This window comes from Acinonyx jubatus, chromosome E2, assembly GCF_027475565.1.
Source record: "Acinonyx jubatus isolate Ajub_Pintada_27869175 chromosome E2, VMU_Ajub_asm_v1.0, whole genome shotgun sequence".
Lineage (NCBI taxonomy): Eukaryota > Metazoa > Chordata > Mammalia > Carnivora > Felidae > Acinonyx > Acinonyx jubatus.
Window position 1 is genome coordinate 46,027,261 of NC_069396.1, and position 19,989 is coordinate 46,047,249.

At 57.8% G+C, this 19,989-nt stretch overlaps 1 protein-coding gene across 5 annotated transcripts in view; it reads left to right on the forward strand.

Annotated features, from left to right (window-relative positions):
- The window catches only part of ACTN4 (actinin alpha 4), a 70,627-nt gene that overhangs the window by 40,049 nt on the left and 10,589 nt on the right, over positions 1-19,989 (forward strand). For 3 of the 5 annotated variants that reach the window (XM_027044631.2, XM_027044634.2, XM_027044633.2), the window contains exons 2-11: positions 3,551-3,665; positions 3,923-4,042; positions 7,231-7,317; positions 8,353-8,440; positions 9,058-9,136; positions 10,328-10,409; positions 11,186-11,271; positions 15,591-15,683; positions 17,397-17,627; positions 18,214-18,361. In XM_027044631.2, the coding sequence (XP_026900432.1) occupies positions 3,551-3,665; positions 3,923-4,042; positions 7,231-7,317; positions 8,353-8,440; positions 9,058-9,136; positions 10,328-10,409; positions 11,186-11,271; positions 15,591-15,683; positions 17,397-17,627; positions 18,214-18,361 (1,129 nt within the window). Of the gene's footprint in view, positions 1-3,550; positions 3,666-3,922; positions 4,043-7,230; positions 7,318-8,352; positions 8,441-9,057; positions 9,137-10,327; positions 10,410-11,185; positions 11,272-12,501; positions 12,588-15,590; positions 15,684-17,396; positions 17,628-18,213; positions 18,362-19,989 lie in introns of all 5 variants that reach the window. The other 2 variants (XM_027044635.2, XM_053209976.1) reach the window with 1 other exon arrangement.

Genomic DNA, 19,989 nt, shown 5'->3' on the forward strand with positions numbered 1-19,989 from the left:
TGTTGGCTCTGTAGCTCAACGCTCTGAGAATTTTGCACAGCAGTGGGTGGTGTGGTGGGCACACGAGGCCTCTGTCTATTGAAACCACCCCTCCACACTGTCTACCCCACGCATCTTAGCCTAAACCGGCAGGGAGAGGAAGTGTCGAGTAGAGAGTCATTCTTGTGGCCAACTAGGAACAACCGAATGTTTAATGTCCCGTTCAAATCCCAGCTCCTCCTGCCCAGTCACTGCGTAAAGAAGTGGTGGTCTGGGGTTGATTTGTTCCCTGAAGATGGCCTTGTGAGGGCCCGTTCTCCTCGTCTGTGAGCCTCGAGTGTCAGCACGTGCCCGTCATCTTCCAGAAGGAGAAAACAGCCACGTGGGGCATAGGGGTGGGAGGCCTGTCGGTGGGGTTTCCATTCTGTCTGTGGCCGGCCCAGGAGAGAGTTCTTCCTTCTCGCCACCCAGGCCAGGCAAGCAGATACGCTTCCTAAGCACCTGCTCGGTATTCTGCTGAGGATGCTGCCTGCTTCCAGCTAGGGACACAGAAGTACAGGGCATAGTGACCGTTGACTTGAAAACAGGTCTTTTTTTGGACATACGTGTAATCCTGAGTGCTGACAGAATCTGTGCCAGGCACAGTCTGAAGTGATTAACTTGCATTATGTTGTTCGATCTTTATTTAAGAGAAGTTAACTGTCCCCACTTCATCATCGGACAGCGTGAGACTCATTGCTTATCCAGGGCTACCCTTCGGGCAGGTTGCCTCACCGGCAGAGGCCAGATTTGAACCCAGGTCCGTGTGAGCCCCAAGCCCCAGAGCTCTTACGTGCTCCCCAGAGAAGATGAGCAAAGGATGGGGTACACGTTTGTGAGGACAGATAGCCTGAACCCCACGAGGCGAGTTTTGTTCCCAGCCTCCACAGGAAGAGGGTTTCCTGCAATTTCATTTCCTCTCCAAACCATGGAGGTGGGGTAAGGGCCTTTGCAGAGAGGGAAGCAGCCACTGTGCATGCAGACAATTCATCTGGCATTAACTTTATGCCAGGTACTGTGTCGGGTGCTTTAAAGCCTCTCGCCCACTTAATCCTTGCAGCAGCTATGGGAGGTAGATTCTGGTGAGTCCATCCGACAGAAGGAAACTGAGGTGTAAGTAGGTCCGGGAGTTGGCATTGAGACCCAGACCTGTGCCCTTTGAGAGCACGTGGGCATAACCCAGGCAGGCTGAGGTGATGAGGGCTGCCGTTTAGACACGTTTCTGGCCCTGCGTGCAGACCAGGGGCCTACATCTTGGCCCCAGCAGCACTGGAGCACTGGGGAGCTTGCCCTCTGGGAATCGCCCTCTTCCGTCCTCAGCCTTGGGATACGATCGGTCGCTTTGCCACTCGCAGGTATCTTTCAGGTACGCGCACGGGCAGAGGCCGGCTTTCCTGGCCACTTCCTGCCCCAGCCCGGCCTGCTGCCGCCCACTGGTTTGTAGGACGGCTGAGTCACGTCTCGCTGCCCAGCACCGCAGCTGGCTGTGCCTCAGACATTACAAGGGACGGAAGTCCTGCCCCCTTGGAGCTTGCACACGTGCAGGCAACCTCTAGTAACACACGGAATGACTAGAGAATGCTTTTGAGAGCTGCCGGGGGCTGCGTGGTGGCCAGGGCAGACAGGGGAAGGAGAGGATACTCTGGAAGCAGTGGCAGGATTTCAGGAAAGGAGGAGATCTGGGGAGGCACAGCGACGACCGGGGCCGTCATGTGCTCTGCGGGCTCCGCCATCGCGAATCCTCACGCTGACCGTGACTTGGGTGCTGTCCTCACCACCATGTTACAGACGGGGAGGCAGATGTTAAGGAAGGTCGGATGATGTTTCCATATGAGTAGTGTAACCAGCAGTCTGGCTCTGGTTTGTCTGAATTCAGAGCTGTATACAGGGGGTTGGGGAATGAGGCAGAGAAGGCACATTCCTGCTTCCTCAGTGTGAGCACCTGCTTGGTGGCCAGAGTTCAGGCATGTGCGGAGGCAGAGAGCAACACCCAACTGTAAGAGCCCGAGAGAAAGGTGCTATGATACCTGTGCAGAGGAGGGAGCATCCGAGTCAGAATCGGGTCGGGGTGAGCCAGTCGGTGTGGACGTCTCAGAGGAGCTGTGCTTCAGGCTGATCTTGAGGGATAAGCAGGTGCCAGTTTAGGAGAGGCGGAGCCAGGGTACAGGCACCCTTACTGAGGGAACAGCTCCACACAGGATGGGGTCTGTGTCCCCCGTGCAGAGGAACTCTTCACATCCACCGTTTGGGTTTGGAAGGAAACCTCATGCCCATCCTCGCTGCATGGCGTGTTGATTAGGCGGCTCCTTTGTCTGGGAGGGGCCTAGTGTTACGTCTGAATGAGCAGGAGTGGTGACAGTTGTCAAAACACATGGTGCTCCGCCAGAGGCTCCTTGGAAGCCCCTCGCCCCCCACGTGGCCTCTGCCTGCGCCTGGGCACGGAGCGTGTGCTTGTACGCTCCTGGCCCTCTGCCCACATCCATGCTGGCCACTGCAGATGGAGGTGGCAGGGTGGGGTGCGGGTTACGGGGGTTCTGTGAGAAACAGAAGCATGGCATTTTTCCCAGACCCTGCTGTGGGAGGCTAATTGGGCCGGTTTCCCCAGAAGGTGTCTAGACACGTCCACCTTTTAACTGATGTGACGCGCTTCCTGGGGGCTGATGTCGGGTGACATGTGCGGCCAGCGGGGCCTGAGTGGCTGCTGCCCTGTGCTGGGTGTTCTGGAGTTGGGATTTGGGATTTGGGTTGTTGTTTGTGGCCCTCTGTACCCGAATGCATCCTTTCATGTCCCGGCATCTGCGTGCCCTGTGTTTCAGACACTTCCTCAGATATGGCTGTCTAACTCTGGTGGGGGGGTGCCTACCTCCACTTGCCTTCCAGCCTCCTTAAGCTCCCCTAAGGTTTGGAAGGGTGGGATGTGGAATGCCCTCCCAAGGAATAGAGGCTTGCGCAGGGCTCAGAGGCTCTGCGCTCCCGGTCTTTTAGGGGAGGCGCTTGCTGCCAGGCCGCCCAAAACTCCAAGAGAGACTGACTTGAAGAAAACCTTACATTTACAGCAGGCTTTTATTTTCCATCTGCTTTCCTGTCTCAGGTCATCTCTGTGCCGGCAATGGCTCCTACCTGAGAGGGAAGGAAGCCAGCACCGGCTAGGACCTGTGGTCTCATCTGCCTGCTCGGGTCGGGGGAGGTGGTGAAGGGTTCTGTGTATCTGTCCCAAAGAATGTAAGAGCGGGGACCCTGTGTCTCGTTTCCATACCCGGGGTCTGGCACTGAGTCACATTTGCATGACTGGGTTCTAGTCCATGCTGTGCCACTTACCATCCAGACAATCGTGCGGTGGGTCTGCTAACTACCCTGAGCCTCGGTTTCCTCAGATTGGCTTGCCTGGGTTGCTTAAGGATCAGAAACAGTGTATAGGAAGGCCCCGTGGTGGCCACTGTTGTCCCAGGGTCAGGGTGGTGGCCCAGCCCTTTTGTTAGAAGGCCCCAACAGTCACACTGACCCTCCAGGCCTCTCTCTCATGCTTCCCCAGACGTTCACAGCCTGGTGCAACTCCCACCTGAGGAAGGCTGGCACACAGATCGAGAACATCGATGAGGACTTTCGAGACGGGCTCAAGCTCATGCTCCTTCTGGAGGTCATTTCAGGTGAGTCTCCTGTGCAACGCAGCACACCCCACACCTGGAACAGGTGCCCTGTGCCACGTCCCGGGGACTCGGCCCACCCCAGCTGTCCCTAAGCTGCTGGGAAGAGACTGAGGCTTTGAACGACTGCACTGCAGCGCATCCAGGCGCTGGCCTGTGGGGGGAGGGCGGGCCAGAGTGCCATGGCGGCCAGTTCTGGAGGGCAGTAGGGACATTAAAGTTTCCCTTTCTCTCCCTCTTTCTCGGGGCGTGGCTCTCAGGTGAGCGGTTACCTAAGCCGGAGCGGGGCAAGATGAGAGTGCACAAAATCAACAATGTGAACAAAGCCCTGGACTTCATCGCCAGCAAAGGAGTCAAGCTGGTCTCCATCGGAGCAGAAGGTGAGCGGGGATGGGACAGCTCGGTCCCTGACTTGCAGGCTCAGCGCCTCAACCTCTGTACTCCAAGCAGGAGTTGTGTGGGTGGCAGAGAGAGCACTTGGTGGGGTATAAAGCCCCAGTATATACCCCAGCAGTGACCACAGTGACTGCCCTCGATGTGATCATTGGGTCCCCAAGCTCCTCCTCCCTTCCACCCACAGAATAATCTAACACTCGGGAATCCAGTACCCCCAGTTATGTAGGGCAGGCCTCTTCTACAGGGCAGGAATGACTTTGTCCTGGACCCTGGACACCCTCATTGGCCCTTGTGCTGGGCCTCAGAAACACTGACAGTCACATCACCTGGCGTCCCTGTGCCTGGAGCACCTTTGCCCTTTGGCCCTGCCTGGTATCTGGAGATCTCAGGGGAGAAGGACTTTCGAGGCCCGGTGTCAGGGCTCTGGGGTGGGGAGTGCAGGTCCAAAGGTCAGTAACCAGACTTTTCTGGCTGCAGGACCTGAGGGAGTTTGGCCCCTGACTGGATACCCAGGACCCTCTGTGCCCCATGGGGACACCCAATACTGCGATTCTTCGTTCTAGACCTTTCCACTAGAGCAACAACACGCTGCCCTCCAGCAGCCAGCTCGTCACGAGCTCACAGGCGCTTTTGGAGACGAGGCGAGGCCTGATGGAGCCCAGAAGCTCCCTGTCAGCTTGCACTCACAGTTCAGCTCATTAGAGCAGGATTTCCTACACCCTGACATCCATGTTGTCCCAGCTTCTAGAAAAACAAAGAAAACTAATTGCTGTTAATGACAGGGCTCTGAGACGTTGGCCAAGACTTGAGGCCAGAGTGTGCGTACTGAGTTCCAAGGCTCTGCCCCGGCTGGGACCTCTCGGGGAGGGGTGCCAAGCGTCACATGCCACAGTTGAGGTGGTTGGTGTTTGTTTAAAAAACAGCAAAACCCCCAAAATCAGTCGGCCTTCAGATTTTCTGTCCTTGCATGGATCTTTCCTCCTGGCTCCACTCCAGCCTCCTGCTTCTCACAGCTGTACTTACTTTGCTCAAATGCTAGCCTGTAAATACAGAGGGGTTAGAGGAGAGACCCGGTGGCATGCATCGGTCTTCATTTGGAGAAAAACTCCGTCTAAAAATGTTCTGCGTTCATGCCCAGATTGGTTCACTCCCAGTCCCTGTGACCGCTGGGCCCCGGGAGAAAGCTGGAAAGCAGCTACTAGAGGTGCCCCGAGGGCTTCAGAATACCTGAGAGCCCCAGCCCCTGCCCTGCCTCCCATCGCCCTACCCTCCGCATGGTCTGGGCCGTAGCCAAAACATGACTGTCTTGTGGGGGCACAGCTATAGGTCCGGGAAGCGTCTGGTGCATGTGTCATGAGAGAATCCGTCTTCCTCCTCATGGGAGCTCTCTGAGCCCTCCATGATCAGCTTCCTTATGCAGCCGGCTGGGTGTGGGAGCTCCAGCCGCCTGTCCAGACTGCGTGCGTTCCCCTGCTGTGGAGTGCCTGGCACTTGGGAGGAACGCAGCATAGGTTTCCTGACTGGATATCTCTGCCCTTGCCCCAGGCTGGAGAGACTCTGCCTGGTTTCCCTGTATGGGGTTCTTAGCCCTGGGAAAGGGCCCGGCAGACATTGTGTCCTTCCGTCCTTCCCCTGCCTCTGGGCAGTGGACTGTGCTTATTTTCTTATCCTGACACTCTCAAGACGAAAACCACCCTCTGCCATCAACCTGTGGCTTCTAGGGGGCGGAGGGAGGTTCTCCTCCGTTGTGGCTGATGGGCCCCACCCTTTCCTCTCGAGTGTGTCCTTGGGGAAGGCCTGGCCCTGTCCCCTGGGTGATCACTCTATCTCCTTTCCAAATCAAGCCCACCCTGGAGTTTTCTGTTCTCGAGGGTCTGTGAGCAAGGTCTCTCTTCCTGCACCTGCCGTGCTGAGACGTTGGGGTGCGGAAGGCATTTAGAGGGCTGCAGAGGCACATCTGGCTGGCAGACTCAGGGATGAGGCCACTTACACTTCTCTTACCCAGCAGTAGACACATGGCGCCCTGAGTGTCGCCAAGATGATTTTTCTGTAAGCTACTGAAGCTGAAGACCATGTGGTACAGACCTTTGAGGCAACTCCCAGAAGTTTGAGAGTAGTTGTTCGGTTAGTGAAGAAAGCATGTACCTTCCCGGCTGGGCCTGGGGGCCGCTCTCCCTGTCCTGCAGCATCCTGTCTTTCACAAGGGCCGAGGCCAGGTACTGAGGGGCGATCTCAAAGGCAGGCAGTGAACAAGTAAACCAGCACATACGTGGTTACAAATGATGGTTAGCATGTGAGGGGCCGAGCAGGGTGCTGGCGAGAGAGGGGCCCTGGGCGGGCACCTACAGATTGGTGGTTGGTGGGGGTTATTTCGGAGAGGTGACAGCAGAGGCTTAGGGGATGGGAAAGACAGCCACCCAAGGAAAGGGTCAAGGGGTGCACTTCGTGGGTGGACAAAAGGCCTGAGGTCCTTCTAGCAAGAAAGCCTGGCTTGCTGAAAGGACACGGCCGGGGTGTGCCGGGCATCAAGGGGCAGGGTCACCCAGGGCAGGATTTGTAAGTGGGATTTGAGAACATGGGCTTCATTTTAGATGTAGTCGGGCTTCGGGCAGGTGAGTGGCACAAATCTGATGCACCTTTTAAAGTGGGCACCCTGGCTGTTGTGTGGAGGTGGACTGCACGGGGCACGGAGGGGGAGGTGGTGTGTCGAGCTCTCGGGGGGAGACCACAGTGGCCTGGACAATGGTGGCAGCAGTGAGGTTGGAAGGAAGTGGGCAGATTCTCAACAGTAGTGCGGCACGCACCCGCCATGGGGAGACGCACCCTTGACGGCACGAGGGAGGTGCACACAAAGGGCTGGGAGTGCGGGCCCAGTGCCTGGGACACGTGTCAGGGAGGAGCGCTCTTTTGAGCTGGGCGAGACGACGGGCTGGCCGGGTGAGAACAGGCCTGCGTGGCGGACAGCACGTGCACGGGGGCCCGCAGGTGCTGAGCAGCAGAAGGCTTGGGGGACGGTGCTTCCCAGTGTCCGTGTAGCGTCTCCCAGGGAGGGTGGCGGACAGGCCTGGACGGCTCCCGTTGGACCATCGGAGCTAATCTCTACGTAGAGCCAGAAGGAGTCCCCTCTGGTTTCAGCAACCTTCTCACCCTCTGCCCCCTTCCGTGCATGCAGAGATTGTGGACGGCAACGCAAAGATGACCCTGGGAATGATCTGGACCATCATCCTCAGGTTCGCCATCCAGGACATCTCTGTGGAAGGTGAGAGCCTAAGGCCTGGCAAAGAACAGCCTCTTCTCCCTGTCCTGGTCCTGTCCAGGTTGGGGTGCGTTAGATGGTGATTTGGGGGCTTTGTCTTCATGCTTGAGGCTCTTCCGTGTTTCCCGGCGTCACTCGCGGGGCCTGGCCCCGTGCAAGAGTGGTTAGTGAGATCTGGCCCGGGCTGCGGGTGAAGGATCCCCAGCCAGCCGCCCAGCTCTGGCATCCACCCAGAGCCCTCTGGCTCCCATGGTCTTCGTCTCAGCGGACCCTCACACGACCCTTGTCGAGTGGGCATGAATGTCCCCATTTTCCAGTCAAGGAATCTGAGTCGCAGAGCAGACCAGTGGCAGAGTCAGGCCTGGCCTGGTTTTTTCGCGTTAGCGCCTACATGTTTCCATTTGACACCCCCACCCTCAGACCTTTGCCTCCGTGAACCTGGGGCCAGTCCCTCCAAGCACGTGTGTGTGCTATGGTGTGAGCACAGTCATCCCAGCCAGCTTGGGGAGCGGGTTCCCGCAAAGGCCGCAGCGGTGACCCTGCACTCCGCGCTCCCGGAGCCGCCCACGGGGAGCAGACAGATGCCCTGGGCCCCTCCCTCACCACTTCCCTGAAGCCGCCGCCACATCTGGGAGACCCCGGGTGTGCAAGGCCCGGCGCTCAGGCCCCTTGGCTGGTTCTTCACCGTTCAGAAGAGTCCAAGGCCAGCATCAGGGGCTTGTTTGGCAGTGTGTTCTGGAGGGTGAAGGGACAGGCTTTGTGGGCAGAGACGTGGCGTGGTGTCCAGCCCTGGCCTGTCCTGTCACTACCACTTCCTGAGGTGACCCCGGGCAAGTGACTTCTCAGGGCTCGGTGTGCAGGCCAGTGGTTGGGATCAGCAGAGGTCTGCCGGGTGTCTGGAACAGGAGGCCCTCTTCCTGCTGGCCCTGCTGCTCTTCCGTCTGATTCCTGTGCCTGGGCTGAAAGTCTCGTTCGACGGGGCCGGCTTGTGGGGATGGGGTTTTGACCCCGCGCTCACCGTCCTTGTGCGTTCTGCAGAGACCTCCGCCAAGGAAGGGCTGCTTCTCTGGTGCCAGAGGAAGACGGCCCCATACAAGAACGTCAACGTGCAGAACTTCCACATCAGGTGAGTGCCCGGCCAGAGCACTCCAGCCCACCGCCTTCCCTCATCTCGCCCCAGGATGGAGTCCCATCCTCCCATTTGGCCCTCTTTCCCTTTCCCTGCTTCTGTCCCATAGGTCAGGGCGCACGCACTGGTCTCCCACGGTGGGCTGTTGCCCTCCACTGTAGGCCCATCCCATTCGGCGGGGTCTTGCACGTACAGGGCTCAGCAGGTCATGGCCATCCCGGAGGCCAGCACTCACTCATAAAGTACTAGCCACGGGTCAGGCGCCGGGCTAAGCGTTTACGTGTATTCACTCATTCAGTCCTCATAACAACCCAGCGAAGTGTAGCTACTCTTACTACCCCGCCTTACAGACATGGAAACTGAGGGAGTAGGAGATTATGGGACTTGCCCAAGGTCACACTGACGGTAAGTGCCAGAGGTGGGATCTCACCCCAGACCAGCTGGCTCTAGCAGTCATGCTCACGGCCACTCTGCCAGACGGTCTCCTTGCAGTGCCCGGCGCACACACTATCTCAGTAAATGGGAATTAATTGTTCCTATGGGTGCCCCAGGCTATCAACACTTACGTCATGGGGAGAGGGCCCTCCTTTTAACCTTTGTCTTTCCATCCCCAGCTGGAAGGATGGCCTTGCCTTCAATGCACTGATCCACCGACACAGACCCGAGCTGATCGAGTATGACAAGCTGAGAAAGGTTTGCCTCTTGCACATCCCTCAGTGACCCAGAGATCCACAGAGTCTGACCCTGACTCTGGGTCACCTCTTCCACACCCGTCTATTGCTGGCATCCGAAGGAGGATTCTGTACTCACATGGGCAGGCTAAGAGGGCCTTGTGCCAGCTGTCACCAGACCCCAGGCTTGGTGGCTGATTCTTACCTCCCTTGCTCCCCTTGGGGACTATCTCCTTCTCCCCTTATGGGCATTGCGACTGCCCACGGTTATTTTGGGGCCTGGCCGGCCGTGCCTTCTGGGTCCCCTTCCTTAACCTTTTAGACTCTAGAAGCATTTCCTCTCTGCCTAGTGGAGAAAAGGGCTGAAGAATTCCAAGCCATCACTACCAGCAAGTGTTTCCCATGCAGGTTCCCATTCTCATTTGCCTTTACAAGGCTTGTGAGCCTGTAAGACCAAGGTCCTGCCCTCCAGGAGCTCCCAGCCAGTGGAGAAGGTGGGATGGTGTGTCCAGAGCAAACCAGCCCCATGAGGCCATGCACATGTGCTCAGGCTGAATGAGGGTGGGGAGTGGGTAGGGCCAGAGAGGTACTGCAGAGGAAGGAGGCCATGGTGAGCTGGCATGGTCCAGGAAGGGCCTCTGGAGGAGGAGGCAGCCTAGAGCCAAGGGGAGGGCATTCCCAGTGGGGGAAGCACGAGCCTGCACTTGACCTGTTCAAGCCCCTCTGAGGAATCGAAGTGGGCTCTAGCTAAACATCAACTAAGGCACATGAGCGAGGGTCTTTAATCCTAGGAACAGTGGGGAGACCGTGTGAAGGCTGGACCATGGGAGCTCTCGGCTTACCCCTGACCTGTCACCCCCACGGTGTTCTCTCAGGTCTGGACCACACTTTCTGGGTTTCAGGACAAAGGTCTCAGTCTGGGGGCCGGAGGGCTGGAAGTTGTGAGAAAAGAGCACACCTGCATTTTCTCTGGGGGAAAGGTCCACGCTTTTTCCCAAAAGATTCCCAGATGCATTCCTTTGAGGATTGACTGTATGTGGGTGCCCTCCTCCCCAATCCCCGTAGCAGCACAGGGGGCCGAGAAGTGCCTAAAGAAGCCTTTCTAGTCCTGCCCCTTTCCGGGACGCCTCCCTTCCAGGCCTGCCTCGTTCTGTGCTCCTGCACCCTGCCCCTGACAAAGTCCTTCCTCCCTCCTTCACCTCCCTCCTCCCAGGATGACCCTGTCACCAACCTGAACAATGCCTTTGAAGTGGCCGAGAAATATCTAGACATCCCCAAGATGTTGGATGCAGAGGGTAAGTACATCCCTTTTGTTCAGTCACCACCCTGTTCTGCGGGCATGTGTTGCGGTAACTTCAAGGAGCTGGCGGTGCCAGTGAGAAGGGCTGGATGAATCTGGGTGAACCGGGGACAGTGGTGCTGCCTGGGAGCCAGAGAGGGAGCAGTCTGAGCAGACCAGTCAGGCTCAGGGATGGGGAAGCAGGGGAAGGAGGAGCTGGAAGATGACTGGTTGTGGGGGCCACGTCTCAGAACAGGACCCGCGTGTCCTGCTGGAGCCCTGTCGGAGTCCTGCCCCTCTCGTGGGATGGGCAAGCCAGGTGGCCAGGGAGGGGCTGGCTCCTGCAGACATCCAAGGCCGCTGTCTTCCCTGCTTGCCCCCGGCGTGGAGTCTGGAGTCCATCAAAGCGGAGTGTTTGTTTTTCCTTTCCGGCTTTGCTCCGTTTCCCAGCCGTGCACCACCCCCAGCCAGGACCCATGTCTCTGGCCTCTGGTGGCCCCGGGGGTTGACTGTCCAGCAGCCCCTTGAGGCCATTCTCAAAGAGAGGAAGTGGCCTCATTTTAATCCAGTTCCCACAGCCTTGGCCTTTCTAGAGACCACAGGGAATGGAAGGGCTGAGGGTATGGACAAGTCTCCTGGAGTCACTGGGGGTCACTGAATCCATTCTGAGGGTCCTTCTCCTGGGATGCCTGTGGCCTTAGGAGACTTTGGATCCCAGTGAGTGACCACCTCTCCCCCGCCCCCCCCGCCCGCCCCTACTTGGGCAGTTTAACCCTTGTCGTTCACTTACAGACATCGTGAACACGGCCCGGCCCGACGAGAAGGCCATAATGACCTATGTGTCCAGCTTCTACCATGCCTTTTCGGGAGCGCAGAAGGTACCGGGCAGGGCCAGGCAGGCCCACCTCGCCGCCACTGCCCAATGCCGCCACTGCCTCTCGCCTCCCACGCTCACCTCATTTCTCTTGCAGACGGCAGTGGCCTCTCTCCGACTGGAAGCCATCCCCCCCGACTCCAGGCGTCACTGCCCGTTTAGTCTTTGCTCACGGTATCTTTTGAGTGCCTGACCTGCGCCAGGCTATTCCAGGCACTGAGGATACAGTAGTGACTGAGTCAGGCAGGATCCCTGCTCTCATGGAGTTTACATTCCAGTGGGCATGACCGACAACAGACATGTCCACAGATAAAACGTCATTTCACATGGTGATAAGCACAGTAGAGCACGTAGGGCAGGATGGTGGGATAGAGATATCTGTGGGGCTGCTTCAGCTGGGGGCCCTGACAGGAGGCTTCTGCTGGGTGACGTGGGCAGCCACTTGGAGTGATGAGCAGGTGCTGCCGGATGAAGATCAGCAGGAAAAGCATTCCAAGCAGAGGGTAGAGCAAGTGCAAAGGCCCTGAGGCAGAAATGAGCTTGGCTTATTCAGGGAAGAGTGGAGAGGGAAAAAATGAGGTTGGAGATAATAACAGTGCCATGGTGTGTAGAATCACCATAGTCTGAGATCCGGAGTTCCATTCTAAGGGCCCTAGGAGACCGTTTGGTGGTCTGTTCTGGGGTAGTAGGTAGTTAATGTAAGACGTGATCTTACTGATGTTTCCAGAAAGATCAGTTAGCTTTTGACCCTTCTAGCCCTAAACCAGTCTTCCTTTTTTTTTTTTTAATTCATTTCTTTACTAGAGAGAAAGAGAACAAGCAAATGGGGGAGCGGCAGAGAGGGAGAGGGAGAGTCCCAAGCAGGCTCTGCACTGTCAGTGTGTAGAGCCTAAGGCGGGGCTCGAACTCACGAACCATAAGATCATGACCTGAGCCGAAATTAAGAGTCGGATGCTTAACCGATTGAGCTACCCAGATGCCCCTTCCTTTGCCAGTAGCTAGTGTCACAAACCCAGGTCTGGTTAGAAAAGGACTCCACCTGTTCAGACTTCCCTCTTTCCCTCTACAAAACCTCAGCGATACGTGTCCACACAGCCGGAGCCGGGGTTTGGCTTCCAGTCCAGAGCAAGCGCTATTCCTCCCGCATGAGCCTAGGGTCTGGCCCCGGCCGCCCTCCCTGCATCTTTCACTCTCTCCTGCCTCTCTCTCTCTCTTTCTCTCTCTCTCTGCGCAGATATTGTAGGCACTCTGAGGCCAGATGAGAAAGCCATCATGACTTACGTGTCCTGCTTCTACCACGCTTTCTCGGGGGCTCAAAAGGTGAGCTGGGGCGGGAGCACCCCTCGCTGCTGTGCCTGCAGACTTGCCCTCACTGTCCCCCGCATGTCCCCACCACCCACTTGTGGTTGGAGCCCCAGCATGGGGACTGACCTGGGTCGGGTTCTCGTGACTGTGGGCCTCTGGTTCCACCATTGAGCCTGCAGTCCAGTGCAGACACGGCACCGATATTCTCTCCGTGAATACGTTCCCCCCCCCCCCCCCCCGCCAGGAGGGTGGTGGCATCCCAGCGGCTCTGGGTGGTCGAATCCCAGCAGAGCTGCGGTGCAGGCACTCGGTTGCCCTGCCCTCTCCGTGATCCACACCCAGCCGCTTGCCCACCGCACTGGCATCTCACTGGGGCTCCTTCCCTCCCAAATGCCCCAGGAAAGGCTTGGCATGAGCAGGTTAGACTCTCCTCTCAGCCTGTACCTGCCCACCCAGTTTGCCAGGCCCCTGTGCCTGGCGGCCCCGCTGACAGGAGCGGAGCATCAGAAGTGTCCGTTCCCAGCAGTGGCTGTCCGCTTCCATGGGAGAGAGGCCTGCTTGGAGGCCTGTGCACCTGTGTGCCCTCCCCTTGCCTCCTGGTCTCTGGTCTTGGGCAGTAGTATCCTCCCAATGACGTGATTTTGTGTCACCGATTAGAAATGGGCAGGGAAGAGGAGAAATTAGCTCTTGTTTCTTGAACAGTTACTACGTGCTGGCAGTCCTCCAAGGACTCTGCACCTACAGGTTCTGGGACAGTCCTGCACACACCCCCGGGGCGTGGGTGCCAGTATCTTCACTTAAAAGGGGAGGAGACTGAAGTTCAGAGAGGTCACAGGGCAGGGGCTGCACCTGCTATTGCCTGTGGACCCTGCTCTGCCACCTCTTGGCAGTGTGACCTTGGATGGGTCACTTCCTCAGTTTCCCCATCTGTAGGAGGGTGAAACGAGTGCATGTAGGCACGGGGTGAGTTAAAACAGCGCTGAGCCCCGTAAGTGCTCAGTAAATCATTGGGTGGCTGGAACAGCCTTGCAGGGCCCGCCCGTGCCCACCGTGGTCCTTCCAGCCCCGTGGCCAGAAACAGCTTCTCATAGCTTCTCACCACCTACCCAGCGTGTGACTGCAGCTCCTGTTTGGCGTGTTCTGCGGGAGGGCAGAGGAGGGGGGTGGGGGCGGGCAGCCACGGAAGATTCCAGGACTCAGACCCTGACTGACGGCACGTTTGCCACTGGACTCGCCGCTCTGCAGGCCCAAGCCAGCCTCGGCCCACCGCATCCCCCCCTTCTGCCCGGACCGCCCTCCTGTGCTCAGAGCCGAGCTCCGCTGTGGTTGGGGCTGGGCAGCCTTGAGGGATTTGTGGGAGTGGATACTGGCAGGAAAGCTCAGGCCAGAGCATGGGGCGTTTTTGAGGCAGCTGGGCCCCTCTTATGCGAGAAGCTGTTGGGAGCTGCCCATTCACCAAGGGACGTGCCGCCTCCAGGCTTCTCCAGCGCCGAGTCTGGCTTCCTCCGGCCTGTGTTTACGTCTCAAGACAGCCTTGTGATGCTTTTATTATTGCTTCTTGTCCTCGGGGACTCCATCCTGTCTCTTAAAAGAGTGCTCTCTGGCATTTGTTTTGTTTTATAAATACAAGGTGAACCCCAGGCCTGGCACCAAGCATGACTGTTCCCTCCTGATAGTTTATTTCTAGTCACTAAGCATTTACTCCTTATTCCTTTGTTCACTCACTCATTCATCAACTCTGAGTACCTAAAACATACCAAGCCCTGAGCTGGGTGCCGGGAATTCATCTCTGAAGCAGAGCACCGCTGACTAGCAGCTCCTGCCTTCGTGGGTCTGCCCGGCACGGTGGGTCTGAACATGGGGTGCCCGTTGTGTCTCCGAGCCAGCGGTCAGGGACTGACCTCTGGGATTCCCCCCACAAGCTGTGACCTCAGCTCTGCTTCCTGCACTCACCGGGGCTGGATGTTTATTGGCCGAGGCCCCTGTGCATCTCATCTCTGAGGAGCACTGCCTGGGGCTGCTGCTGTGTGTCCTGCGGCGTGACTCACGGTGTGTGCCCGTGTGCACACACACCAATCTCCGCTGGCCCCACTCACCTCCCCGCCGGTCCCAGAAGCAGTGTGTGGATGGGAGAGGCTGGGCGTCGGTGCCTGCCGCTCGCGGGTCTGGAGCCATCCCCAAGCCTCTCTGTTTTCCTTCCCCGCCACTCTGTAGACCCTCCTCACTATTTCTGTTCCTGTTCTGTTGCCGTTTCAACTTCTCCTCTTGGACCCTTTCTGTGCTTCTTGAAAGGTACCTGGTCTCTCCTCTCCCCGTGTGGTGCCCCCCTTGCTCTCCTTCTTCTCCACTCCTCGCATTCCCTCCCCCCTCCGCCCAAAGCAGGACGAGGGAGGACGTTGTCCTGTAGTTCTGAGCAGAGACTGGTCAGTCTCCACCACTCCCTGCTCTCTGGAGCGTGGCTCCCTTCTGCCCCCAGGATTGTGACTTCTGCCCAATGAGCCATCAACACCCACCTCCGAGGGGGGAATTAGGAAAGGGACACGTGTGCTTTGACCTGTGCACTGACCACGGACTTCTCTGGAGGGCACCACGCAGCTCTCCAGTGCTTGGCCTTTCTGCCATGGACCTTCCCACCCAGGGCGAGACTCCAGGGCCAGGCCTAGCTAAGGTCCCCTCCGACACACAAGCCTTACCCAGCCTTCCTCCCTGAGGACCTGTTTATCCACTTCCCCATAGTGGGAGGGCTTTCCGGCCCTCAGCACCTCCGGGGTCCAGGCTGAGGGGCCCAGCTATCCGGGGAGGGGGTGGTGCCTTAGCAGTAGGGTATGGGGACTCCGGCGGAGCCCTTCAGGACATGGCTGCTCAGGGTGCTGTCTTGCTGGAGCTGTGCTTCTCTCCTTCCTTCCTTGGGGAGTGCTGTGTGGGCTGTGGATGAGCCAGCTTCCAGGGGATGAGCCCTTCAGGAGGGAGGGTCACCAGCCCTCAGGCGGCCCTGACTGTGGTCTTCCTCTGCCCCAGGCGGAGACTGCTGCCAACCGGATCTGCAAGGTGCTGGCCGTGAACCAGGAGAATGAGCACCTCATGGAAGATTATGAGAGGCTGGCCAGCGACGTAAGTGCCACTCATCCCGCCCCTGGTGGCCCCACTAGAGCAGGAGGATTGGGTCACCTCTCGTTACCCTTGGCCGCAGGTCATGTGAAGCTTGCAGAGGGGCGAGCAGGTATGGCAGTGACACTTTCTAGATGAAGCCGGTATGTGACCTTCCAGGCTAGTTTCACAAGGCCTTAAGGGTCAGGCTGGCGTGTCACCTTGCTCCCTGGCTCCCTCCGTCTTGAGCTTGGGTTCTTACAGAGGTACTCAAGGAGAGTTCTTGAACACCCCCACCAGACACGGTGACAGGACTGGGGCTTGTCGTGGCGGGCCCTGTGCTCTCCACAACCGCCCTGGGAGGAGGGAACTCCTGTTACCCCCTTCTCCAAGCGGAGAAACAGACCCAGAGAGGCTCAAGCACCAGGCATGCGGCTGGTGCAGTAGAGAGCCGGGGTTTGAACCCAGGCAGTCCCACTCCAGAGCCTGAACCCAGAAAGTCAGCTGGGAATGTGGGTGTTTAGTAATTGTCTTCTGGATTCCCTCCTGTGTGTTGAAAATTTCCATATTAAAAAAACAAAAACATTGAAGCTCCCCAAGAGCCATGGTTTGACTGCTCTTCCAGACTAGTGGTTCCCGGACTTTGAAGTTTCATGGATCAGGAATATTTGGAAAAGTATTTGACAGCCAAACTATAGTGACCAGCTTTTTGTTTTGCCAAGTTAAGGATATTTTTAAAAGAAAAGGCTAACCAAGGTGCCTGATTGGCTCACTTGGTGGAGTGTGCAACTCTTGATCTTGGGGTTGTGATTCGAGCTCCACGTTGGGTATACAGATTACTTAAAAAAAAAAAAAAAAGAAAGAAAAAGCTACCATTTGTTACCACCATCCTTTCTATCACCAAGAAAAAGTTAAAAGGTTATATCTTGGGATCCCATCCCTTCCTAAGAAAGGGCATTTGGCTCCTTGCATCAAGATATAAAGACACATAGATACCTTTTTCCTTCCTTTTTTCTTTTTGCCAGAACTTGGCATTTGGGAACCACTTCTTTTAAGTGTATCTACGGTAGACAATAGCTGGTTTTACTCTTCTAGAATGCCCGGTTTGTTTGCTTGTTTATACCCGGCCCGCCACGACAAGCCCCAGTCCTGTCACCGTGTCTGGTGGGGGTGTTCAAGAACTCTCCTTGAGTACCTCTGTAAGAACCCAAGCTCAGATACAAGCGGCTCATCAAAACACACGTCACTTTTTTTTTTTTTTTTTTTTTTTTTTCAATTTTGCTTTCAAATTGAAAGTCCATGCATGGTGCCTTGGCCTCCTTAGAGGAAGCCTGGCATGCGGTGGGCTCTTCCCTTGATGCGCTTACGGCCCACGAACGAGGAGGCAGTGAGACGTCTCTCTCAGACGATGCTGAGCTCACTGAAATGGCGCTAGTGAGGTCATGTGGTGGGAGGTGATGGGAGGGATGCTGGAGTTGAGGCCCCCTTAGATCCGAGAAGAAGGAAGACCGGGAACAACGGCATGAACAGGAAGTAAGCAGAGAACAGCACGGCGGCTCACAGGGGGCGTGCATCCCCGTACTTCCCGGCCGTAGGATCCCAGTGGGGATCATGGGGAAGCCAGGCTGGGGAGCAGGGGTGATCCCCTAGACGGGGCCCCTGAAGACCCATATCCCTTGCACCCGTGCGCGGGGCGAGGCCCTTCCCGGCACCCTGAGGCTTGTCGCGGGCCCACAGCTCCTGGAGTGGATCCGACGCACCATCCCCTGGCTGGAGGACCGCGTGCCGCAGAAGACCATGCAGGAGATGCAGCAGAAGCTGGAGGACTTCCGGGACTACCGGCGCGTCCACAAGCCGCCCAAGGTGCAGGAGAAATGCCAGCTGGAGATCAACTTCAACACACTGCAGACCAAGCTGCGCCTCAGCAACCGGCCTGCCTTCATGCCCTCCGAGGGCAGGATGGTCTCGGTGAGCGCCGGGGGGGGGAGGGGGGGGGGGACGGGGCCCGGGAGGCACAGCCCAACTCCCAGGCCAGCCTGTGGCCTGCAGAACTGCAGAGGGGCGGCTCTATACCACCCCAGGCTTATCGCGGGGCCAGCGCTGGCTTTCTTAACTAACAGGCACAGCCTATGGGGTGCAGGGGTGTGGTAGGGGGCCCGCTTGACCCTTCACCGCGGTCCACCTCCCCCATCACTCCTTAGAATTTTAAACCCACCCCCAAGCCCACACCTTATTTTGTGTGGCATTATTTCACTTTGGACCCCCAGTTGGCCATGATTCCAGACCACCATGTGCTCAAGGCCCCTTTTCAGGAGAGGGATGGTATTCAGCGGACAGTCACCGGACTCTCGTAGCGCCATCCATGGCATTCATTCATTATCACTTATTCATTTAATGCAAAAACTGGATCGCACCTGCCGTGTGCCGGGGCCCATCTAGGCATCTGGATACAGCAAAGCAGGGGATAGAGGTGACCCCAGCCCCTTGCCGCTGCCCGCCTTCACCTCAGCATCCCTGGCCCCTTTGTGAGCCCTGTCCTCTCGTGTCCTCATAGGATATCAATAATGGCTGGCAGCACCTGGAGCAGGCAGAGAAAGGCTACGAGGAGTGGCTGCTGAATGAGATCCGCAGGCTGGAGCGGCTCGACCACCTGGCAGAGAAGTTCCGGCAGAAGGCCTCCATCCACGAGGCCTGGACCGATGGTACGGTCCCCCAGCTCCCTCGGGCACATGCACGCGTGTGCACCCACAGCGCCTCCTGTGTTGTTGGGTCTGTTTGTCAGGCCCCCTTTTCCTGCTGCTTGGGGATGAGCCTGTCAGAAATGCCATTTCTGGGTTCACCCGGCCCCAGGCAGCAAGCAACACTTTGGAGCCAGGTCCTCCTTGCCGCCCACCCTGCTCTGGCCTCAGAGATTACTTCCAGGTGGGCCCCTTCCTGGACGATTGGAGGCTGTCATCTAGGAATGCGGCCGAACTTTATGCGACTCCATCGAGAAGTGACCCTATCCCTGTCCATTCTGCCGTGTCCTCCCCGAGGATGGTGACCGTGCCGGGGCAAGGGAGTGGGCTCTCCCATCCCTGGAAACCTGTGTTCAGATGTTCCGCCCACCTTCCCTCTCCTACTCCTTTGTGACTGTGGACTTCACACTGAAGAGCCCGTGCTGGTTGGGCCTGTGTGCCTGAGCTTGGTCCTTAAGGGCAAGGCCAGGGAGCCGCCTCTCAGTTCTGTTGCCTGAGCTGCAGATGGAGCTTGCTGACCACCTGTGCTCCCCTGGGAGCTCCTCCTCCCCCGCAGCCGCCTGTTCCCCGGCTCCGGGTGTGGGATCCCATCACATCCCCAGCCCTCGGTCAGGACCCGCACCGTGGTTGAGATCCCGAATCCCAGAGGTCTGAAAGCCTTTGGAAAATGGCCAGTGCCTGGGAAAGCCAAGAGCCGGGACTCATGCCCTCCCACTCTGGCTGCCTCCCTCCCAACTATGCCCTACCACCACCGCTCTTCCTGGCTGATGTCACACTTCTTGTGTTGCTCAGTGTGAGGTTTCATCCTTCCACCCCCACCGTCCCCCACGAGACCCTCACTGAGCCTCTGGGAGCTCCTCCAGCCCCCATCTACCCAGCGGTGGGGCAGGTGGCCCCAGCACTGGCCAGATGCTGAGATCTTGCTAGAAGCACCCATTCGGAGCCCACCCCGCCCCCGCCGGCCTTCGAGCATGCAACTCTGCGGGATCCGTAGACCTGGGCCTACGTCCCCCGTGTCCCTGGCTGCAGTTCAACTGATGCCCTCCTCACACCAGTGCAGGCCTCCGTTTTCCAGCAGCAGCGGCCAGATCCAGAGCAATACCCTAATCCAGCCTCTGCTGGGGAAAGAATGCGGAGGAGGCGACGAAGAGCCAGCTCGGGCCAGGGATGCAGGCGCCTCCTGCCTTGCAGAGGCGGCGTCCACGATGAGGGGGGTGTTGTCATTTGGTTCATCCCCTCATTTATTCATTCATTCGCCTCTTCCTTGAGCACAGCAGCTTCCCAGGTGGGCGAGGTCCCTGCCCAGGGAACTGACGAGCCAGCCGACCCTGGCATTTCTTTAGTCAGGGGGCCCTTGCGCACACAAGTGGGTTTTACAGCATCCGTGTTCCCCAGCTGGACTCCGCTTTCTCCTCCTGTCATTACCCATGTCCTGCATCTCCATTGTCTTCCCACCAGCGCTAGGTGGCTTCCCCATGGACCTCCCTTGGCCCATGTTATCAGCTCTTCAATCCCTCACCTGGAGCCGCAGGAGGCTCTGGGAAGATGGTTTCCTGAGGCCGAGGGGTGTGGGTGTAATGGCCCGCCAGAGT